Source organism: Phoca vitulina, unplaced genomic scaffold (genome assembly GCF_004348235.1).
Source record: "Phoca vitulina isolate PV1807 unplaced genomic scaffold, GSC_HSeal_1.0 scaffold66, whole genome shotgun sequence".
Taxonomy (NCBI): domain Eukaryota; kingdom Metazoa; phylum Chordata; class Mammalia; order Carnivora; family Phocidae; genus Phoca; species Phoca vitulina.
In genome coordinates, this window is record NW_022589769.1 from 6307589 (window position 1) to 6326260 (window position 18672).

General features: G+C 37.4%; 1 protein-coding gene across 5 annotated transcripts in view; it reads left to right on the forward strand.

Annotated features, from left to right (window-relative positions):
• MRTFB (myocardin related transcription factor B) overlaps positions 1–18672 on the forward strand; it is a 192040-nt gene that overhangs the window by 62499 nt on the left and 110869 nt on the right. For 3 of the 5 annotated variants that reach the window (XM_032392214.1, XM_032392209.1, XM_032392212.1), the window contains 2 exons: positions 8190–8405; positions 14890–14952. In XM_032392214.1, coding sequence (XP_032248105.1) covers positions 8252–8405; positions 14890–14952 — 217 coding nt within the window. In that variant the 5' untranslated portion in view covers positions 8190–8251. The remainder of the gene's footprint in view (positions 1–8189; positions 8406–14889; positions 14953–18672) is intronic. The other 2 variants (XM_032392210.1, XM_032392213.1) reach the window with 1 other exon arrangement.

An 18672-nucleotide genomic window follows, 5' to 3' on the forward strand; every position in this document is an offset into this window, starting at 1 on the left:
GCTTAAGGATTCTCTCTCCCTCTTCCCCTGCCCTCTCCCTCTGTCAAATAAATAAATCTCTAAAAAGAAAAGTTAAGGATAGAATCTTCTTTTTTTTTTTTTAAAGATTTTATTTATTTGACAGAGAGAGACAGCGAGAGAGGGAACACGAACAGGGGCAGAGGGAGAGGGAGAAGCAGGCTCCCTGATGCGGGACTCGATCCCAGGACCCTGGGATCATGACCTGAGCGGAAGGCAGATGATTAACGACTGAGCCACCCAGGCGCCCAAGGATAGAATCTTAAAAGCAGCAAGAGAAGAGCAACATGTTACATACAAGGGAAACCCCATAAGGCTATCAGCAGGTTTTTCACCAGAAACTTTACAGGCCATAAGGGAGTGACATGACATATTTGAAGTGCTGAAAATAAAAAAAAAAAAAACTGCCAACCAAGAATTCTCTACCCAGCAAGGTTATCATTCATAATTGAAGGCGAGATTAAGAGTATTCCAGAAAAGCAGAACCTAAAGGGATTCATCACTACTAAACTAACCTTATAAGAAATGTTAAAGGGACTTCTCTAAACTCTGAAGGAAAGGCATTAATTAATAAGAAAATATATGAAAGTGGGGCACCTGGGTGGCACAGCCAGTTAAGTGTTTGACTCTTGGTTTCAGCTCAGATAGTGATCTCAGGGTCATGGGATCAAGACCTGCATCATGCTCCACACTCAGTGCAGAACCTGTTTAAGATTCCCCCCCCCCAAAGTACATAAATCTTTTAAAAAAGAAAGAAAAGAAAATATATGAAAGTAAAAATTCCACTAGAAAAGGTAAATAAATAATAAAAATAGTAGACCAGCCACTTACAAAGCCAGTGTGAAAGTTAAAAGACAACAGTAGTTTAATTAAAAGTACAATAATTAGTTAAGGGATATGTAAAATAAAAAGATAGAAAATGTGATATCAAATATGTAAAACATGGAGCGGGGAGTAAAAATATAAAGATTTGGAATGCATTAAAAATTAAGTTACTGTCAAAATTAACAAGTCAGGAAACAATCGATGTTGGCTAGGATGCAGAGAAAGGGGAACCCTTTTATATTGTTAGTTGGCAGCTACTCTGGAAAACAGTATGGAGTTTCCTCAAAAAGTTAAAAATAGAACTACCCTATGACCCAGCAATTGCACTACTAGGTGTTTATCCAAAAGATACAAACATAGTGATCCGAAGGGGCACATGTACCCCAGTGTTTATAGCAGCAATGCCCATAATAACCAAACTATGGAAAGAGACCAGATGTCCATCAATAGATGAATGGATAAAGAAGATATGTGTGTGTGTGTGTTTGTGTGTGTGTGTGTGTGTGTGTGTGTGTAATGGAATATCATTCAGCCATCAAAAAGAATGAAATGTGCCATTTTCAATGACGTGGATGGAACTAGAGGGTATTATGCTAAGCAAAATAAGTCAGAGAAAGACAAATACCATATGATTTCACTCATATGTGGAATTTTTTTTTTTAAGATTTTATTTATTTTGACAGAGAGAGAGAGTGTACAAGCAGGCAGAGCAGCAGAGGGAGAGGGAGAAGCAGGCTTCCCGCTGAGCAGGGATCCTAATGCGGGGCTCGATCCCAGGACCCCGGGATCATGACCTGAGCTGAAGGCAGACGCTTAACGACTGAGCCACCCAGGCGCCCTCATATGTGGAATTTAAGAAACAAAACCGATGAGCATAGGGAAAAGGAAGGAAAAATAAGATGAAAATAGGGAGGCAAAGTATAAGAGATGCTGAACTTTAGGAAACAAACTAGGGTTGCTGGAGGGGAGGTGGAGGGGGAAAGGGGTAATTGGGTGATGGGCTTTAAGGAGGGCATTTGATGTAATGAGCACTGCGTGTTATGTGCACTAAGTTCTACTCCTGAAACTAATAATACAGTATATGTTAACTAAATTAAATTTAAATAAAGAATTAAAAAATACTAAGTTACCATCAACCCAAAAGAGACTGTATACACATAAGATGTTGTGTGTGAACCTCATGGTAACCACAAAGAAGAAACTTAAATATACAAAAGAAAAAGAGAAAGGAATCTAAGCATAATGCTAAAGAAAATAATCAAACCACAGGGAAGAGAGAAGAACAAAGGAACAGAGAGGAACTACAAAAACAGCCAGAAAACAATGAACAAAATGGCAATAAAGTACATACTTATTAATAATTGTATGTAATACAATTTTATGTAATAATTTCTTAAAAGATTTATTTATTTTTAGAGAGGCAGAGAAGGAGTGTACATGAGGAGGGGGAGGGGCCGAGAGAGAGGGAGAGAGAGAATCTCAAGTCGACTCCCCCCTGAGTGCAGAGCCCGACACGGGGCTCGACCTCAGGACCCTGAGATCGTGACCTGAGGGAAATCAAGATTCAGACACTTAACCGACTGAGCCACCCGGGTGCCCCATGATTGCTTTAAATGTAAATAGTCTAAATGCACCGATCAAAAGACAGGGTAGCTGAATGGATAGAAAAGAACAAGAATTTTCTATATACTGCCTATAGGAGACTCACTTCAGATGTAAAGACACACACAGACTGAAAGTGAAGGGATGGAAAAAGATACATACCATGCAAATGGAAATTTAAAGAAACCTGGGGTAGCTATACTTATATCAGACAAAATAGAATTTAAAACAAAGACTGTAACAGGAGACAAAGAAGGGCATTACATAATGATAAAGGAGTAAATTCAACAAGAGGATATAACATTTGTAGAAATGTATGTACCCAACATAGGAGAACCTAAATATATAAAGCAGATATTAACAGAAATAAAAGGAGAAATAGTAATACAATAATAGTAGAGGACTTTGTTTTTTTTTCTTTTTAACTTTTTAATTCCAGTTAACATACAGTGTTATATTAGTTTCAGGTGTACAGTGTAGTGATTCAACAATTCCATACATCACCTGGTGCTCATCACAAGTACACTCCTTAATCAGTAGTAGGGGACTTTAATACCCCACTTATATCGATGGATAGATCATCTAGACAGAAAATAAGGAAAGAGTGACCTAAAATGACACATTAGACCAGATGGACTTAATAGATACATACAGAACATTCTATCCAAAACCAAAATACACATTCTTTTCAAGTGCACATGGAGCATTCTCCAGGGTAGATCACATGTTAGGCTATACAACAAGTCTCAGTAAATTTAAGAAGATTGAAATCCTATCAAGCATCTTTTCCAACCACAACAGCATGAAACTAGAAGTCAGTTACATGAAGTCAATTACATGAAGAAAACTGAAAAAAAAAAAAAAAAAAAAAAAAGCCCACAAACACATGGAGACTAAACAACATGCTATTGTTAAATAATTGGCCAAAAAAGAAATCAAAGAGGAAATCAAAAAAATACCTAGAGACAAATGAAACTGGATCCACAGCATTCCAAAATCTTTGTAACACAGCAAAACCAGTTCTAAGAGGGAATTTTATAGTGATACAGGCCTACCTCAAGAAACAAGAAAAATATCAAACAATCTACTTTACGTTTAAAGAAACTAGAAAAAGAAGAACAAACAAAGCTCAAAGTTAGTAGAAGGAAGGAAATAATACAGATCAGAGTGGGGGGGGGGATGAAACACGTGCACACACACACACACAAAGTAGCATAGATTAAGGAAACTAAGAGCTGGTTCTTTGAAAAGATAAACCAAATCAACAAACCTTTAGCCAAACTCATCAAGAAAAAAAGAAGATGGCCCAAATAAGTAAAATCAGAAATGAAAAAGAAATTACAGCAGATATCACAGAAATAATAATACGTAAATACTGTGAACAATTATATGCCAACAAATACCTAGAAGAAATGGATAAATTCCTGGAAACATGCAGTCTTCCAAAATTGAATCATGAAGATAGAGAAAATCTGAATAGACCACTTCCTAACAATGAAGTTTGAATCAGTGATCAAAAACTACCAACAAAAGTCCAAGTTGCAGATGACTTCACAGGTGAATTCTACCAAACATTTAAATTGTCCCAGAAATTATTCCCAAAAAATGAAGAGGAAGAAACACTTCCAAACTTATTTTATAAGGCCAGCTTTACCCTGATACCAAAACCAGACTGAGATACCACAAAAACACAGAAAATTACAGGCCAACATCCCCAATGAACACAGATGCAAAAATCCTCAGCAAAATATTAGCAAACTGAATTCTTTGATCAAAACATTAAAAGGGATCATACACCATGACCAAGTGGAGTTCATTCCAGGGATACAAAGATGGTTTAACATCTGCAAAGCAATCAACATGATGCAGCACATTAATAAAATAAAGGATAAAATTATATAATCATCTCAATAGGTACAGAAAAAGCATTTGACAAAATCCAATATCCATTTGTGATAAAAACTCTCAACAAAGTGGATATAGAGAGACAGTACCTCAACATAATAAAGGCCACTTATGACAAACACACAGCTAACATCATACTCAATGGGTGAAAAGATGAAAATTTTTTCTCTAAGATCAGAAACAAGACAAGGATGTCCACTCTTGCCACTTTTGTTCTACATAGTATTTGAAGTCCTAGCCACAGCTATCAGACAAGAAAAAGAAATAAAAGCATCCAAATTGATAAGGAAGAAGTAAAACTGTTTCTATTTGCTGGTGATATGATACTATGTAGAAAACCTTAAAGACTCCACCAAAAACCTATCAGAACTAATAAATGAATGCAGGAAAGTTGCAGGATACAAAAGTAATATACAGAAATTTGTTGCATTTCTACACCCTAATAATGAACTATCAGAGAAATTAAGAAGATAGTCCCATTTACAGTTGCATCAAAAACAATAGCCTAGAATAAATTTGACCAAGAAAGTGAAAGACCTATACTCTGAAAACTGTAAAACACTGATGAAAGAAATTGAAGATAACATAAATAAATGGAAAGATATGCTGTGCTTTGGGGTTGGAAGAACTAAAATTTTGAAAATATCCATACTACCCAAAGCAGTCTACAAATCAACCAATTCACTGCAATCCATATCAAAAGTCCAATGGCATTTTTCACAGAAGTGAAACAAGCAATCCTAAAATTTGTACAGAACCACAAAAGACCCAAAATAGCCAAAGCAATCTTGGGAAAGAGAACAAAGCTGGAGGTATCATACTCTGGAATTTCAAACTATACTGAAAAGCAATAGTAATCAAAACAGTATGGTACTGGCACAAAAGCAGACATTAGTGGAACAGAATAGAGAGACCAGAAATAAACCCACAGCTGTATGGTCAATTAACCTATACAAAGGAGACAAGAACATATAGTGGGGAGAAGACAGTCTTTTCAATAAATGGTATTGGGAAAATGGGACAGCTGTGTGTGAAAGAATGAAACTGGACTGCTTTCTTATACCATACACAAAAATAAACACAAAATGGATTAAAGGCATAAATGTAAGACCTGAAACCATAAAACTCCTAGAAGAAAACAGAGGTAGTAAGCTCTGTCTTAGTGATATTTTTTTGGATATGTCTCCTTAGGCAAGGGCATTAAAAACAAAAATAAACAAATGGGACCACATCAAACTAAAAAGCTTTTGCAGAGTGAAGGAGACCATCAACAAAATGAAAAGGCAGCCTGCTGAATGGGAGAAGATCATTGTAAGCCATATATCTGATAAGGGGTTGATATCCAAAATATATAAAGGACTCATACAACTCAATAACAACAACAACAGAACAACCCCATTAAAAAATGGACAGAGGACCTGAATAGACAGTTCCGAAGATGCCATACAGATGGCCAACAAGCACATGAAAAGATGCTGAACGTCACTAATCACCAGGGAGATGCAAATCAGAAGCACAATGAGATATCACCTAGTCAGAATGGCTATCATCAAAAAGACAAGAAATAACAAGTGTTGGTTGTGAGGATGTGGAGAAAGGGGATCCCTTGTATACTGTTGGTGGGGAATGTAAATTAGGGCAGCCACTATGGAAAACAGTTTGGAGGTTCCTCAGAAAATTAAAAATAGAATTACCATATGATCCAGGAATTCCACTTCTGGGTATTTATCTGAAGAAAATGGAAAAACTAATTCAAAAAGACGTATGTACTACCTTTATGCTTATTGCAGTATTACAGTAGCCAAGACATAGAAGTAACCCAAATGTCCATCAATAGATAATAAATGGATAAAGAAGGTTGTGTGTGTGTGTGTGTGTGTATGTATGTATGTAATATTACTCATCCACAAAAAAGAATGAAATCTTGCCTTCTGTGACAACATGGTAGGACCTCAAGGATATCACGCTAAGTGAAATAAGTCAGACAGAGAAAGGCAAACACTGTATGATTTCACTTATATGTGGAATCTAAAAAACAAAATGAAAAACCGAAGCAGAAGCAGACCTCATAGATATAGAAAACAAACCGGTGGTTGTGGAGGGGAGGGGGGCTAGCAAAATAGGTGAAGGGAATTAAGAGGTGAAGACTTTCAGTTGTAAAATAAATAAGTCTCAGAGATGTAATATGCAGCATAGGGGCTGTAGTCAATTTTGTAATGACTTTGTATGGTGACAGATGGTAACTAGACCTATTGTGGTGATCATTTTGTAATATATAAAAATATCAAATTACTGTCTTGTTCATCTGAAACTGGTATAATATCTCAAGTATAAGTCAATAAATTAAGTAATACATAAATAAATAAAACCACATTGAGTTACCATTTCACACCCATTGAAATAATTAAAATGAAAAAGATTGACCATAAGTGTTGGTGAGGATATGAAACAACTGGAATTCTCATTCACTGCTAGTAAGAGTGCAGAATGGCATAACCACTTTGGAAAATACTTTGTTAGTTTCTTTAAAATTTAAATACTCACTTGCCGGACCATCCACTCATTTTACTCCTAGGTATTTACGCAAGAGAAGTGAAAGCAGATATCCATATAAATACTTGGACAAGAATGTTCATAGCATTTTTATTTGTAATAGAAACTGGAAACAACTCAGATGTCCATCATTAGGTGAGTGGGTCAATGAACTGTGATAGGGAATGCAACTAAGCAGGCAACAGTTTTGTGAAATGTTTCATCCCTGCATAGTATGGACCACCATCCTTTCAGCTTTCAGCTTTCAATAAGCTTTCTTGCTGACCACTGCTCAGGCCCTAAGCCAGTGTCATGCATGGAGGATTTCGTTGTGTCTTTGGCATTTCTGTTGCCGACTTCTGTTTTAGTCAGAATGGGCCAGGTTATGCTGTAATAGTAAATAACCCCAAATCTCAGTAGCTAAAGGTTTTTTTCTGTGGCATGAACTGTATGTCTGTTGTGCTGTAGCCGAGAGTTCTCTTCCCATGCTGAGGGAGGAGTCCTTATCTGAAACATTGCTGGGTGCTGTGAATGTTGACTTCATGTAAAATTGTTTGATTCATAGGAGTTTAACTATTTACTAAACAGAGAGTATGGGGGCGGCGAGGTAGAGGGAGAAGCGGACTCCCCACTGAGCAGGGAGCCTGATGTGGGGCTTGATCCCAGGACCCTGAGACCATGACCTGAGCCGAAGGCAGGCGCTTAACCGATTGAGCCACCCAGGTGCCCCTGATTTGTAGGAGTTTAGATAGATTTTCAAGCTAGACTGCCTTTTTTCCCCATGATCATTAGTTGACTTTTGTCTTATTTTAGGATGCATTAAAATCTTTAATGACACCAATAACTATAACTTGCTTTAATCCACAGTACAAAACATTATATAAAATACCTTTCGGGCACCTGGGTGGCTCAGTTGGTTAAGCGACTGCCTTCGGCTCAGGTCATGATCCTGGAGTCCCGGGATCGAGTCCCACATCGGGCTCCCTGCTCGGCAGGGAGTCTGCTTCTCCCTCTGACCCTCTCATGCTCTCTCTGTCTCATTCTCTCTCTCAAATAAATAAATAAAATCTTTAAAAAAAAAAAAAATACCTTTCAACTTGTATTTACCTGGTAAGTGCTGTTTTAGATGGGAAGTCTATTATTCCTGTGTGTTGGACAAAGAACTCAAGATCCAGAGACGGTAAATGAATTGGCAGTTGCTACACAGCAGTGAAGCTGGACTAGAACCCAGGATTTCCATTTTAATATTTTTGTGTAAATTGGAGAAAAGTAAATGTACCATCTACTTACATGTTTCTACTTGACAGTCTCTTCGGCAGGCCACCTTTAAGAGAGGTCTCGGACGCCCGTCGCCAGTGGCTGGAGCACAATGGATCCCCCAGGGGCACTAGACGCTGAGGATGAGCTGGGGCCGTTAGCCCATCTTGCCCCAAGTCCTCAAAGTGAAGCTGTTGCCCACGAATTCCAGGAGCTGTCCTTGCAGCCCAGCCAGCACCTGCCCCCTCTGAATGAGAGGAAGAACGGTGAGCTTTTCAGCATGTGCAGTGGGGACTGGATTTAAAGACTCCCCTCTTCGTGATCCCAGTTGATTCCTGTTTGGTAGTTTTGTTATTGTTTGTTTTTTGTTGGGGTTTTTTTGTTTGTTTTGTTTGTTTGTTTTTGTAATTTACATTGGGCAGCCTGTCACGGAGGGGAGAGCCCCATGGGGTACTGGCTGGTTTTGAGTAACAGGCAGACTTTCACTTTGCATTCACTTTTTTCATTATTTCCCCAGTAAGTATCTGGTAGCAGTATTCTCCTTGGAAACAAGCTCTAGATTGCTAGAATGGCATTGGAGGGTAGCTTCTTGCGCTGGTGCCAGGCAAGATGGACTATGGATTGGGCTTGACTTTCCTCCCACTTCCCTGTCTCCAGTGTGTTGCACTTTTTTAATTTCAGAATTGACAAAATTGAAGCTATTTTAATGACCCCTAAGAAAGCAAGAGTTTCTTATTTGAGTATTTTTCTATAAATGGGTATAGGATATGATCATATTGTCAGTCTTTGCCTTTCGTTGTGTACAAAATGAATATTTTCTATTCATTTGGTATCTGTTCAGGAAATTTTCATTGATCACAGAGGCTTCCCAGAGTCTCCGGAAAACACAATACTGTCCATTTTTAATGTAAACAAATAAGGATAGATGATATACACTTAATTGTAATACTTAAAACATAAAAACTAACAAACATAAAATGTTAAAAATTTACAAACACATCAAGCATATATATTAAAAGGGCCACATTAAGAATTTCAACTGAATTTATTGTGCTTTCTACAGTTCTGATGAGTTTTACATTTACAAATATACTTTTTAAAAATTTTAGTTTTAAAAGCCAGAAGAAATAAAACCGTTCCCTTCTAGAATGTACCTTGTTACTTGTTTTTCTGGGTTCTGTTTCCCAGTCCCTTTCATTATTGGCCCTATCTTATGCAGGAAAATGATATGCTGTGATTCTTCGATCTTTAATACATGTGTTTGGATGGAGTATACTTGTTCTCCCTTCAAATAGGGTCTGCAGTACTTGTTCTTGAGCATAATCCTTGTCAAGTGTGAGTGGTGTAAAGCAACATTTTGGCTCAGGTACTGTCAGACCTTTCAGGAAGCTGTGCTTGACCAATGGCTTTAGAACCCTCTGTCAGGGGGCACCTGGGTGGCTCAGTCGTTAAGCGGCTGCCTTCGGCTCAGGTCATGATCTCAGGGTCCTGGGATCGAGCCCCACATCGGGCTCCCTGCTCAGCAGGGAGCCTGCTTCTCCCTCTCCCACTCCCCCTGCTTGTGTTCCCTCTCTAGCTGTCTCTCTCTGTCAAATAAATAAATAAAATCTTAGGGAAAAAAAAAAAAAGAACCTTCCTTCAGTTGGGGGCCTTCCTTTCTAAGACAGTGGCTGAGAGAGTATAACCATATTTACTAACCCATGACTAAATGTCATCAAATTCACACAGTACCTTTGGACCTGTGTAATGTTCAGATTATTATCCTCAAAAAAAATATGAGTTGCACCAGTATAAAATTGCAATATTATACAATTATTCAAGACAATGGTCATATGTAGCAGAAGAGGGAAATGTGTTGGGAAGGTTTTTACTTTGTGGTGATTTACTTGATAAGGCACACCACATTCTCTTGCAAGAATGTTGTCTTGAGTATGTATGCCTGAATATAAGGTTAGCCCGAATATTAGGTAGTCTCCCCATATAAACTTTTAGGAAGATGGAGTAAAAGGTAAGAATTTTAATTGAGTAATTTAGTTACATGTACATAATTAAAATCACATTTCATGGAGCAGTGCAATAATATAGAAGGATTGCTTTATTCACACTCATATTTCGTAGAACCATCTTGCTCAGATTCTATCTATGAATCTTTGTGGGAAGTGCTTTTTTTTTTTTTTTTATCATTAGCAGAACCCCTTGGCATCATCCATCTAGCACTAAAATCCAGGGTGTATCTTCATTTCTGTCTCTATTGTCTTGAGTTACAGTGGTTTTTGAGTTCACACATGATCTGACACTGGATATTTTATGTCTAGACTACAAGTACCATTGACAAAACAGTGGGGTTGGGTGCACACGTGCGTGTTTGTGTGTCTTTTATAGTTGTATGTTCACAGTCTCTATAACATAATCACTTGTATGATTTGTGATTGGTCATAACATTTTATGGGGCTGTAGTTCCTATTTTAGAATATAATTATCTGTTTTGTTTTGTTTGAGTAGGTAACACATTCACTGCCCTAAAATGTACAGGGTACAAATGGGTCACAGTGAAAAGTAGGTCACCTCCCAGTCTTTCCCCTTAGCTACCTAGTTACTTCCTCAGAATTAACTACTGTTACTTGTATCCTTTATGACAGAATAGCGTTTGACTACTTTTTTAAAAGCAGTTTTTCAAAGTCTTGTAACAACACTCAGTACTTTCAATTTTAAGGTTATAACCTAGGAGTAATTAATGTGTTGGATTTTTCTTCTTCCCTTTTTATGATTCTACTAAGATATTTTTATAAACATCCTAAAACTAGCTTTGAATAAAATAAATTTTTAAGCAAATATGTTTTCCTCAGGTACTTTTTTGTTCACTATTAAGTACATGAAAAAGCATCTTATAATCTGAGATGCTGTGTAAAGACTCAAATAGCAGACAGTCTCCTCTTTTCTAATAAGTGACTTCAGGAAGTTAAAAGCCTTACCTTATATTCAGGCATATACTCTAATTTCAGGCTTATGATATGTTAGCCTGATTTGCATATATATTCCAAGGCATACATGGAATCCTTGTACAGCTATCAGAAATCTACCTTTTTGATAGTTATATGAGTAGAGTGGAATCACGTCAAGCAATAGGGAGATAAAGGAACCATAACTGTCTTACCTTACTGACTTTTTCACGTTTATTCTTCAATTTTTAAATATTCTTAATGCTATGTTTAGGTCATATCATACATAAAGTGTAGATCTTGGCCTCAAAATTAATTAATACAAAGTACTATTTAGATTATTATTTAGGTATTTCCTTGGTGATTGTGTTTCATTGTTAGTCCTAAAAACTGAAATACCTTCATTTTCCCTAACTTGTTTGAATTCCCTCCTTTTCCAGTTGGGGAAAATGAAGATATTTCAGTTTGGATTAGTGTGTAGGAGGATCATGTCTCCAAATAGTCTATAAATAAACCTAACGAGGACAAAGAAGTTGACATCTAAGCAATGACGCCAGGGTCTTCCCTTATTTTTGACCAATATTTATGTTGATAATGTAGCAGAATAGCAGAATATTCCTACTATTGCAGTAAATGTGAAAGATGTTTACTAAAGATAAGCGAGGGTTTATCTTGACCCCTGAACGTGGCCAGAATAATTCCATAACTTTGTACCTCTAAAGTAAGGCAACCAATTAGACCATTAATTCTTCCCAACAAGGGAGTCCTTAGTAGAGGAAGTGTGGATATACAGTGATGGGCCTTCACTAAAACAATGCATACACAGGAAAATTGAGCTTTGTTTTGATGTTTTACACAATATTAACATTCCTTCAGATGGTAAACACAGACAGTAAAAGGGAAATCAGTCCAAGGAACGGTTATTTTTTTTATTGCCAAATTAGGAAAAGCTCAGGTGTTGTAAGTTGAGTGTAGCTTTATAAAGGCAAGGAAAGACAAAGCAGATGGAAATAACATGCCTGATAGAGCCCCAGCTCTTTGCCTTGTGCCCCCACTTACAGGAGACCACGGGTAGGAAGCTTCTAGTTGTATGTACTGAGGTCATTTGCAAGACTGATAAGTATGCTGGTTGGTGAATTTAAGCTTTTAAGTCATTGCCACCATTATCATGCAGTAAAGCAGATAAGTCCACATAGATTCCCCCTTTTTTTAAACAGTTTGGTATTTTAAAACTTCTCGTACAGCTCTGAAGATGAGGCTCAGTCATGTTACTGTGACCGCAGATGGGCCACAGGCCAGCTGTCAGTAGTCTACAGTAGGTGGAAAAATGCTATCTGCCGCTTTTCCCTTCCTAGAGTAACAGGCTTCTGAAACCGTATTTACTTGGAAATAGCGTGTTTTTAGGCCTCAGGAAAGAGGAGACTTTTTTGTTATTCTTATTTTAAACTTTGGTAGTTCTAGTTACTGCAGTGGTTGGGTTTTTGAGTTAATGGCCCCATTTTGAATTTTTATTCCTAAGGTTTTCCGTCCATTAAATTGATCACAGTGAACGGTTATAGACCATCTCTCGTTCTGTTCTAGAATGATCGTACTAGAGAGAAAATAATTCATTCAAAAGTTTGTTGCACACAAGGGAACACAAGGTGGTTCTTTGCGTTGGATCCAATACAGGTATTAATACATTTGCAGTCAGATGAACTTTGCCTGGCCCTGGAACCCAGCCAAAGAAAATTGCTTGCCTGCTACCATAGAAAATAAATGGTGTTTGTTCACAGCTGGTCTTTTCTCCGTGTTTTACTTTGAAAACATTTCCCCACTCCTCGTTAACCCGTTAGGCTTACCTGTCACTCCAGGTGTTTGGAAATGCACAAAGGTGATGAGCGTTTGTCTGGAACAGAACCCTGTTTCTTAGAGTGCACACGAGATGGTGTGGCCTACTGGAGATTGGTGAGGAGAAGAGAGAATATTTCTGTTTTTCTCTGGAGCAGACAACCAGACATTCTCAGAGTGTTATAAATGGGAAGGAAATGAACAGATGCTAACTAATCAAGACATGGAATTATAGGATTCTTGCTTTCCCTTCCTATAACTGGAAGAAATAGAAATGAATAATTTTCTGTAAAATTCTCTTGTCCTTGGCTTTACTCTTAACATATTTAGGATCTTGAATATTTAAAATTCTCAATGATGTTAATAAACAGTCTGATACATTTAGATAATTTCTTTTTCTGCTTTCAGGAGTTACTTCAGAGTACTTAGACTAAGAAGAGAAATATATATACAATTTCCTTAATTACTCTTCCTTTGTTTCTAATATGTTTTTAAAAATTAGGCTTTACACATTAATACTAAACACAATTAGGAAGTTTAAAAGCCAACTGTGAACCTCCTGACAACTGCAAATGAAATTCTTGATTAATTATGGCAGCTTTCCTATTCTTTTTGTTTGTGACAATCTCTCGAACCTTTCAAAATGAAAATGAAGTCCTAAAAAAAAAAAAAAAAGAAAGAAAATGAAGTCCTATAAGTAGCTTAAAGGTGAGGTACTCTCTTTCGCAATGGTCTTTACCAGATCTCCTATTAAATAGCATGTTTTGTTTCATAGTGCAAATAAGCATCTATAATAACCCTGTCCACCTTCTTTTTTGTACTCTGGGTTTCTTGTTTAGACAGTTGTGCTGTTACTGAGGATTTAGTCTGCTTCAATGCATTGCTGAACACACCCAAGCAGTGTGTGGGTGGAGGCAGGGAGGGGGCTGGGCTTTAATTTACACTCTCCCATGTGTCAGAGCACTGCCATAGGCCTACTGTGGTTATTGCTGAGGGGCTGGATGGAGCCTGCAGTTTCAGAAGTGCATCGGCAAGACTGCAGGCCCAGTTTAGCACACCTGAAGCCCCGTTTTGAGTGATTTACCCAGTATTTATCCAGTTTTTATATTGTGTCCTCTTGCAGAAATTCTCTTGGAATGTCAACAAGATTAACATATTTATTAAAAGGAAGATTTAGAACATAATAATAATTACCAGTTTAATCTAGCATGAGACCACATTATCTTAAAATTATAAAAATGTTTGCCTAAATTTTTACAAGGGTTTTCTAAAGTTACTGGAGTCATAGAAGTACTTTATTTCTTATATTTATTATTTGAGATAATTTTCATAAAACTAGAGTCTACCATATGACTTAGATTAGGCACTGGACCAGCAAATAAAATGAAACTAATTTATTAAGAAACAGTCTTTCCTGTCCCTGAGAAAGTAATTTTTAAAGATGACATATATAATATAAATGTTTAGTTAATAAGTATCACTCAACTACAACACCCTAGCTACTTAGACCTTTTAAGGCTACTTGTAATTAAATAGTTGGCTTATAATTAGACCCTGTGGTTGGCCGAGAGACTTTGTTAAAATTTAAGCTGGGGTGCTTTCTTGCCTGTGTGCTCCACCTAACCCAACCACAAGGACCTCTTTTAGCCGGAGGAAGAGGAAGGATAGATGCTGGATACCTGCTCTCTACCATGACTCTGAAGGAGCCTGATAAATATAGGGAGTATACTGGGAAAAAGTGATCCGTGACTTTTCATCCTTTGTTATTTTATGTTAAGATATCAGTAATAAGGCACTATTGCGACAGAAAGCAACAAGACAAATACGTTGAAATAACAAATGTTTGGAATTCTCTCTTTGGTTTGTAGTTAATAATCGCCCTGACTAATTAGCAAATATCATACCCAGTGTTTTTCTAACTCCTTTAAATTAATCCATACTGTTGGCTACCCTCACCTGCTGCCCTCACTATTATTAACAGGAAGTGTAGTCTTTTGGGAGTCAGGACTCCAGTCTCCTCTGCTGACTCGGTCTGTGAGCACGGGTAAGTCTTGGAAGCTCTCTGTGTCACGGTATGCCCATTGTAATATCCGTATGGTAGCTTTCAGCCCATGTGTCTCTCTCTGGCTGCCCTTCCTCATTGCATCATGTGCTCTTATATCTCATTATCACTTCTGCCTTGTGCTGTTCGTCGGGCAGCAGAACCAGAAAGAATGGAAGATAACTTCCATCTCAGTTAACAGATGGAATTTTCCATAGATACAAATTAATAATGTCGCTGTTGATTACGTCCCTCGCAGATGTATCATTAAACATACATACCAGCTGTCCTAATTAGTCAGACTTACCCCCCATATTTAAAGAGAAAGAGAAATTGACTCAATTGTGTCATCCTAAAAAAAAACTGTATCTAATTTAGGATCTGCAGTATCGCCCTATTCGTGGTATTTAAGGGTTGGCAGGTATGTGTTAACGTTTTTGTAATAGCATCAGACTATCAATTAAAAGACAGTAGTCTAGCTTTTTTTAAAGCCCAAGTTATTCATGTTCTTTTCTGGTCATTTATGTTGTTGTTTTTCATGAAGGAAATGCTAATAGTTGGGTGTCTGTTTCATAAAACCTAAGTTTTTGATAGATGATCTCTATGTTTAATGAAGATACAAGAAAAGCAAAAATCTGATTTACAACTTGCCTTTGGTTGTTGTCGGCTAGTGAAAAAACTAACACATACTAGAATTTGTCAGTACTCTCTGCAGGTTTGAGATTCCTAGCTGCAAGATAGGAGACCCTGTTTGACAGAAGCCATGGTCCTGACGTAGTAGTGAAGAAGCCTGTTGACCGGGCTGCCTGATCAAAGTGCCAGCAAGTAGTATGGAAGGGGAAAGCTTCCACATCCGAATACCCATTCTCCAAAATGTTTCTAAAAATCCGTATTTCAAGAGTGGAAATAGGGATTATTTTACTATTAGAAAACATTTACTGAGTGATCATTGTGTCTCCTACCCTAGGGTAATTCTTAGATTTTAAGCCTCTCTAGTGCAATGTTGGCAGTTCAAAATGTAGTGTATTCACCTAAAATTGTTGGACCCATATATGGATCCTTGAAAGTAATTCCTTCAGCTATATACTGAAAATGAATTTAGAGATGATTCTTGCAGATAACTGAGAGGAAGAGAACCTGATTTTAAAGGAAGAGGGCTATAAAAAAAAAAAAAAAAGAAAAAAGAGAAAAAGAGGTCTGTGGGGTCAAGCACAGAGCCTGCTCTGTTGGGCTAGCTGTGTGGTGTCAGGCCACACAAAGCCTGTGTCTTTAATCCATAAGTAGGAATCATGTTAGATGTACCTCATAAGTTACTGAGAGGCTTACAATAATAGAGCTCTTATGCTAACGAGCATGTGCCTGGTGCATCGCACTCACTTCCAGGTACCCAGCACTGCCTACTTGATGTAAAAATACCGTGAAAGAGGCAGTGTGCACAGTGGTTAAAAGCACCAACTCTGGAGCCACCCTGTCTGAGTCTAGGTCCTGGCTGCATCATTCCTGGCTGTGTGAACTGAGACAAATGACTTCTCTTCCCTTTGTCTCACTTTTCTCATCTGCAAAATGGGGATCATACTAGCACCTGCTTCAGAGAGTTGCTCTGAGGATGAAATGAGTTCATGTAAGTCAAGCATGTAGAACATTGTGGGCAAAATAATTAGCACTTTGTTATGGTCATGTATGTTTTGAGAACGCAGTACGGTTGACCCTTGAACAAACATGGGTTGGAACTGCATGAGTCCACATTTTTGACAAATACAATACAGTCCTGTAAATGTTTTTTCTCTCCTGTATGATTTTCTTAATAACGTTTTTTTCTCTAGCTTTATTGTCAGAGTACAGCATATAATACATATAATATACCGAGTATCTGTGAACTGACTGTTTACGTCATCTCTTAAGGTTTCCAGTCAACAGTAGGCTCTTAAGTTTTGGGGAAGTCAAAAGTTATTCATGAATTTTTGACCCCCATGCTGTCTTTCAGTTTATACTAAGTGAATATGGTTTGTCAGGATTCCACTACCATGTTTTATAACTTAGTGTTTCTTTCAATAGGCCCAGTCATTTTTGCCCCCATTTTCCACAAGTATTTCTTTTTAAAGATGTCAAAATGACATGCAGTTTCTAAATGTCTCTCCATGTACCTTCATAACATTTGAAGAGCAGCTTATCTGATGAGAGCTAAGGGGGCCAATGTAGTAGGCACTGATTTCCCATGAAGTTTGTCTCTCTCGTTGGTACTGCCAGTTCCCACAATCCTAGCATTCCCTGGGCATCAGTCAGTGTCTACAAGGAATGATTTTCAAATATTAAAGCATGTGAAAAGACAAACAGGCCAAAACTCAGAGCTCCCTAGGGACTATGACCTCCAAAACAGACTCTGTTCTGACATTTTCACAGGCTGCTTGAAGGAATTCCAGCAGGGCCATTCCATTTGGTAAACTCCTAAACAAACCCTCTGTCATCAAGGACTGATTTATAGATTTTTCTCCTTCTTATGTACTTGTTCTGAAGAGATTAGGATAGTAGATAAGGCTGCTTAGACGCTTTTAAGGCATTTGATGTATATGATAAGTATTATACAGAGGACTTCTGGTATTTTGAAGTAATAAAACAGTTATTTGCTATGTTTAAAGAGATTTCTTGCTCTGAGTTGACTTTTAAATTCTTTCTCTTTTTCGTTTTGATTCCAGGAAATCTATGTCATAATCACATCTCACAATTAAAATGTTTTCATTCTGAACCCAATTATTTAACAAAGAAATTGATTAAATTTGGGAATAACCTTTTCAAAAATAAATATATATGTACACAATGACTTGTTTCCCAATGACCTTTGGCATGTGTGAAAACAAACAGTTCTAGTGTTGTAGAATATTATTCTATAAAATCTTGGTGTGATGGCAGTTGTTTAGATGATGCTTTAAGGTCACTTAAGTTGGGGGGGCAGATCTATAAGTTGTTTTTCAGTTAATCTGAATTCTCTTAAAATACTCCATTGTGTATTATCAAATATTTCTTTACAAAAATAATACAGTGCAAAAAATAAATGAGAAGGGCAGAACCCGAGAGATTTAGAGCCTGAACAACCTGAGGAAATGGGTAATTAGGATTTACTTGGTTTATAGTTGGCCTTAAATGCTACCAGCCTCGTGGTCGTCCCAGTCTGGGGTCTATGAGTGGTATGTATGAAATTCCAGGGCTGAACAGCATTCTGCATTTGAAGGGTCAGGTTTGGTGGTGATGGGGGGGGAAGGGGGCGTTGTGTGGTTTCTTTCCTTCTTTGCATGTTTCTTTTCAATGAGTTAATCCTTTGGGTGAAAGTACGAAGCTTTAAGTATTAAACAAAAGAATCCTACACAATCAGAACTTTCCTATGATTTGATATCTGATTCTGGTGTTGGATTATAATATGTTTTGAACAGATTTTAGAATGGGACACAGGAAGTAAATTGGTATATGATTTCACCCAAGCCTCCTAATGTCAGTAGGACAAAAAACTCATTTTATCATATTCTAGTAACCCATCAGAAACCCAGGATATTTTAGAGGTCTCCTTGGTAAAATAAAATGGAAACAAAAGTGAAATAATAAGGTGCTTAGTAATTGGTCACAGGTAGTTATTGAATGTACTAAAGAATTATGTGCTTCTTGATTGATGTGTAAATATATATGATGAAAAAGATCTATGTGCTCTTATTACTGTTTTTCTCAGGCCAAGAA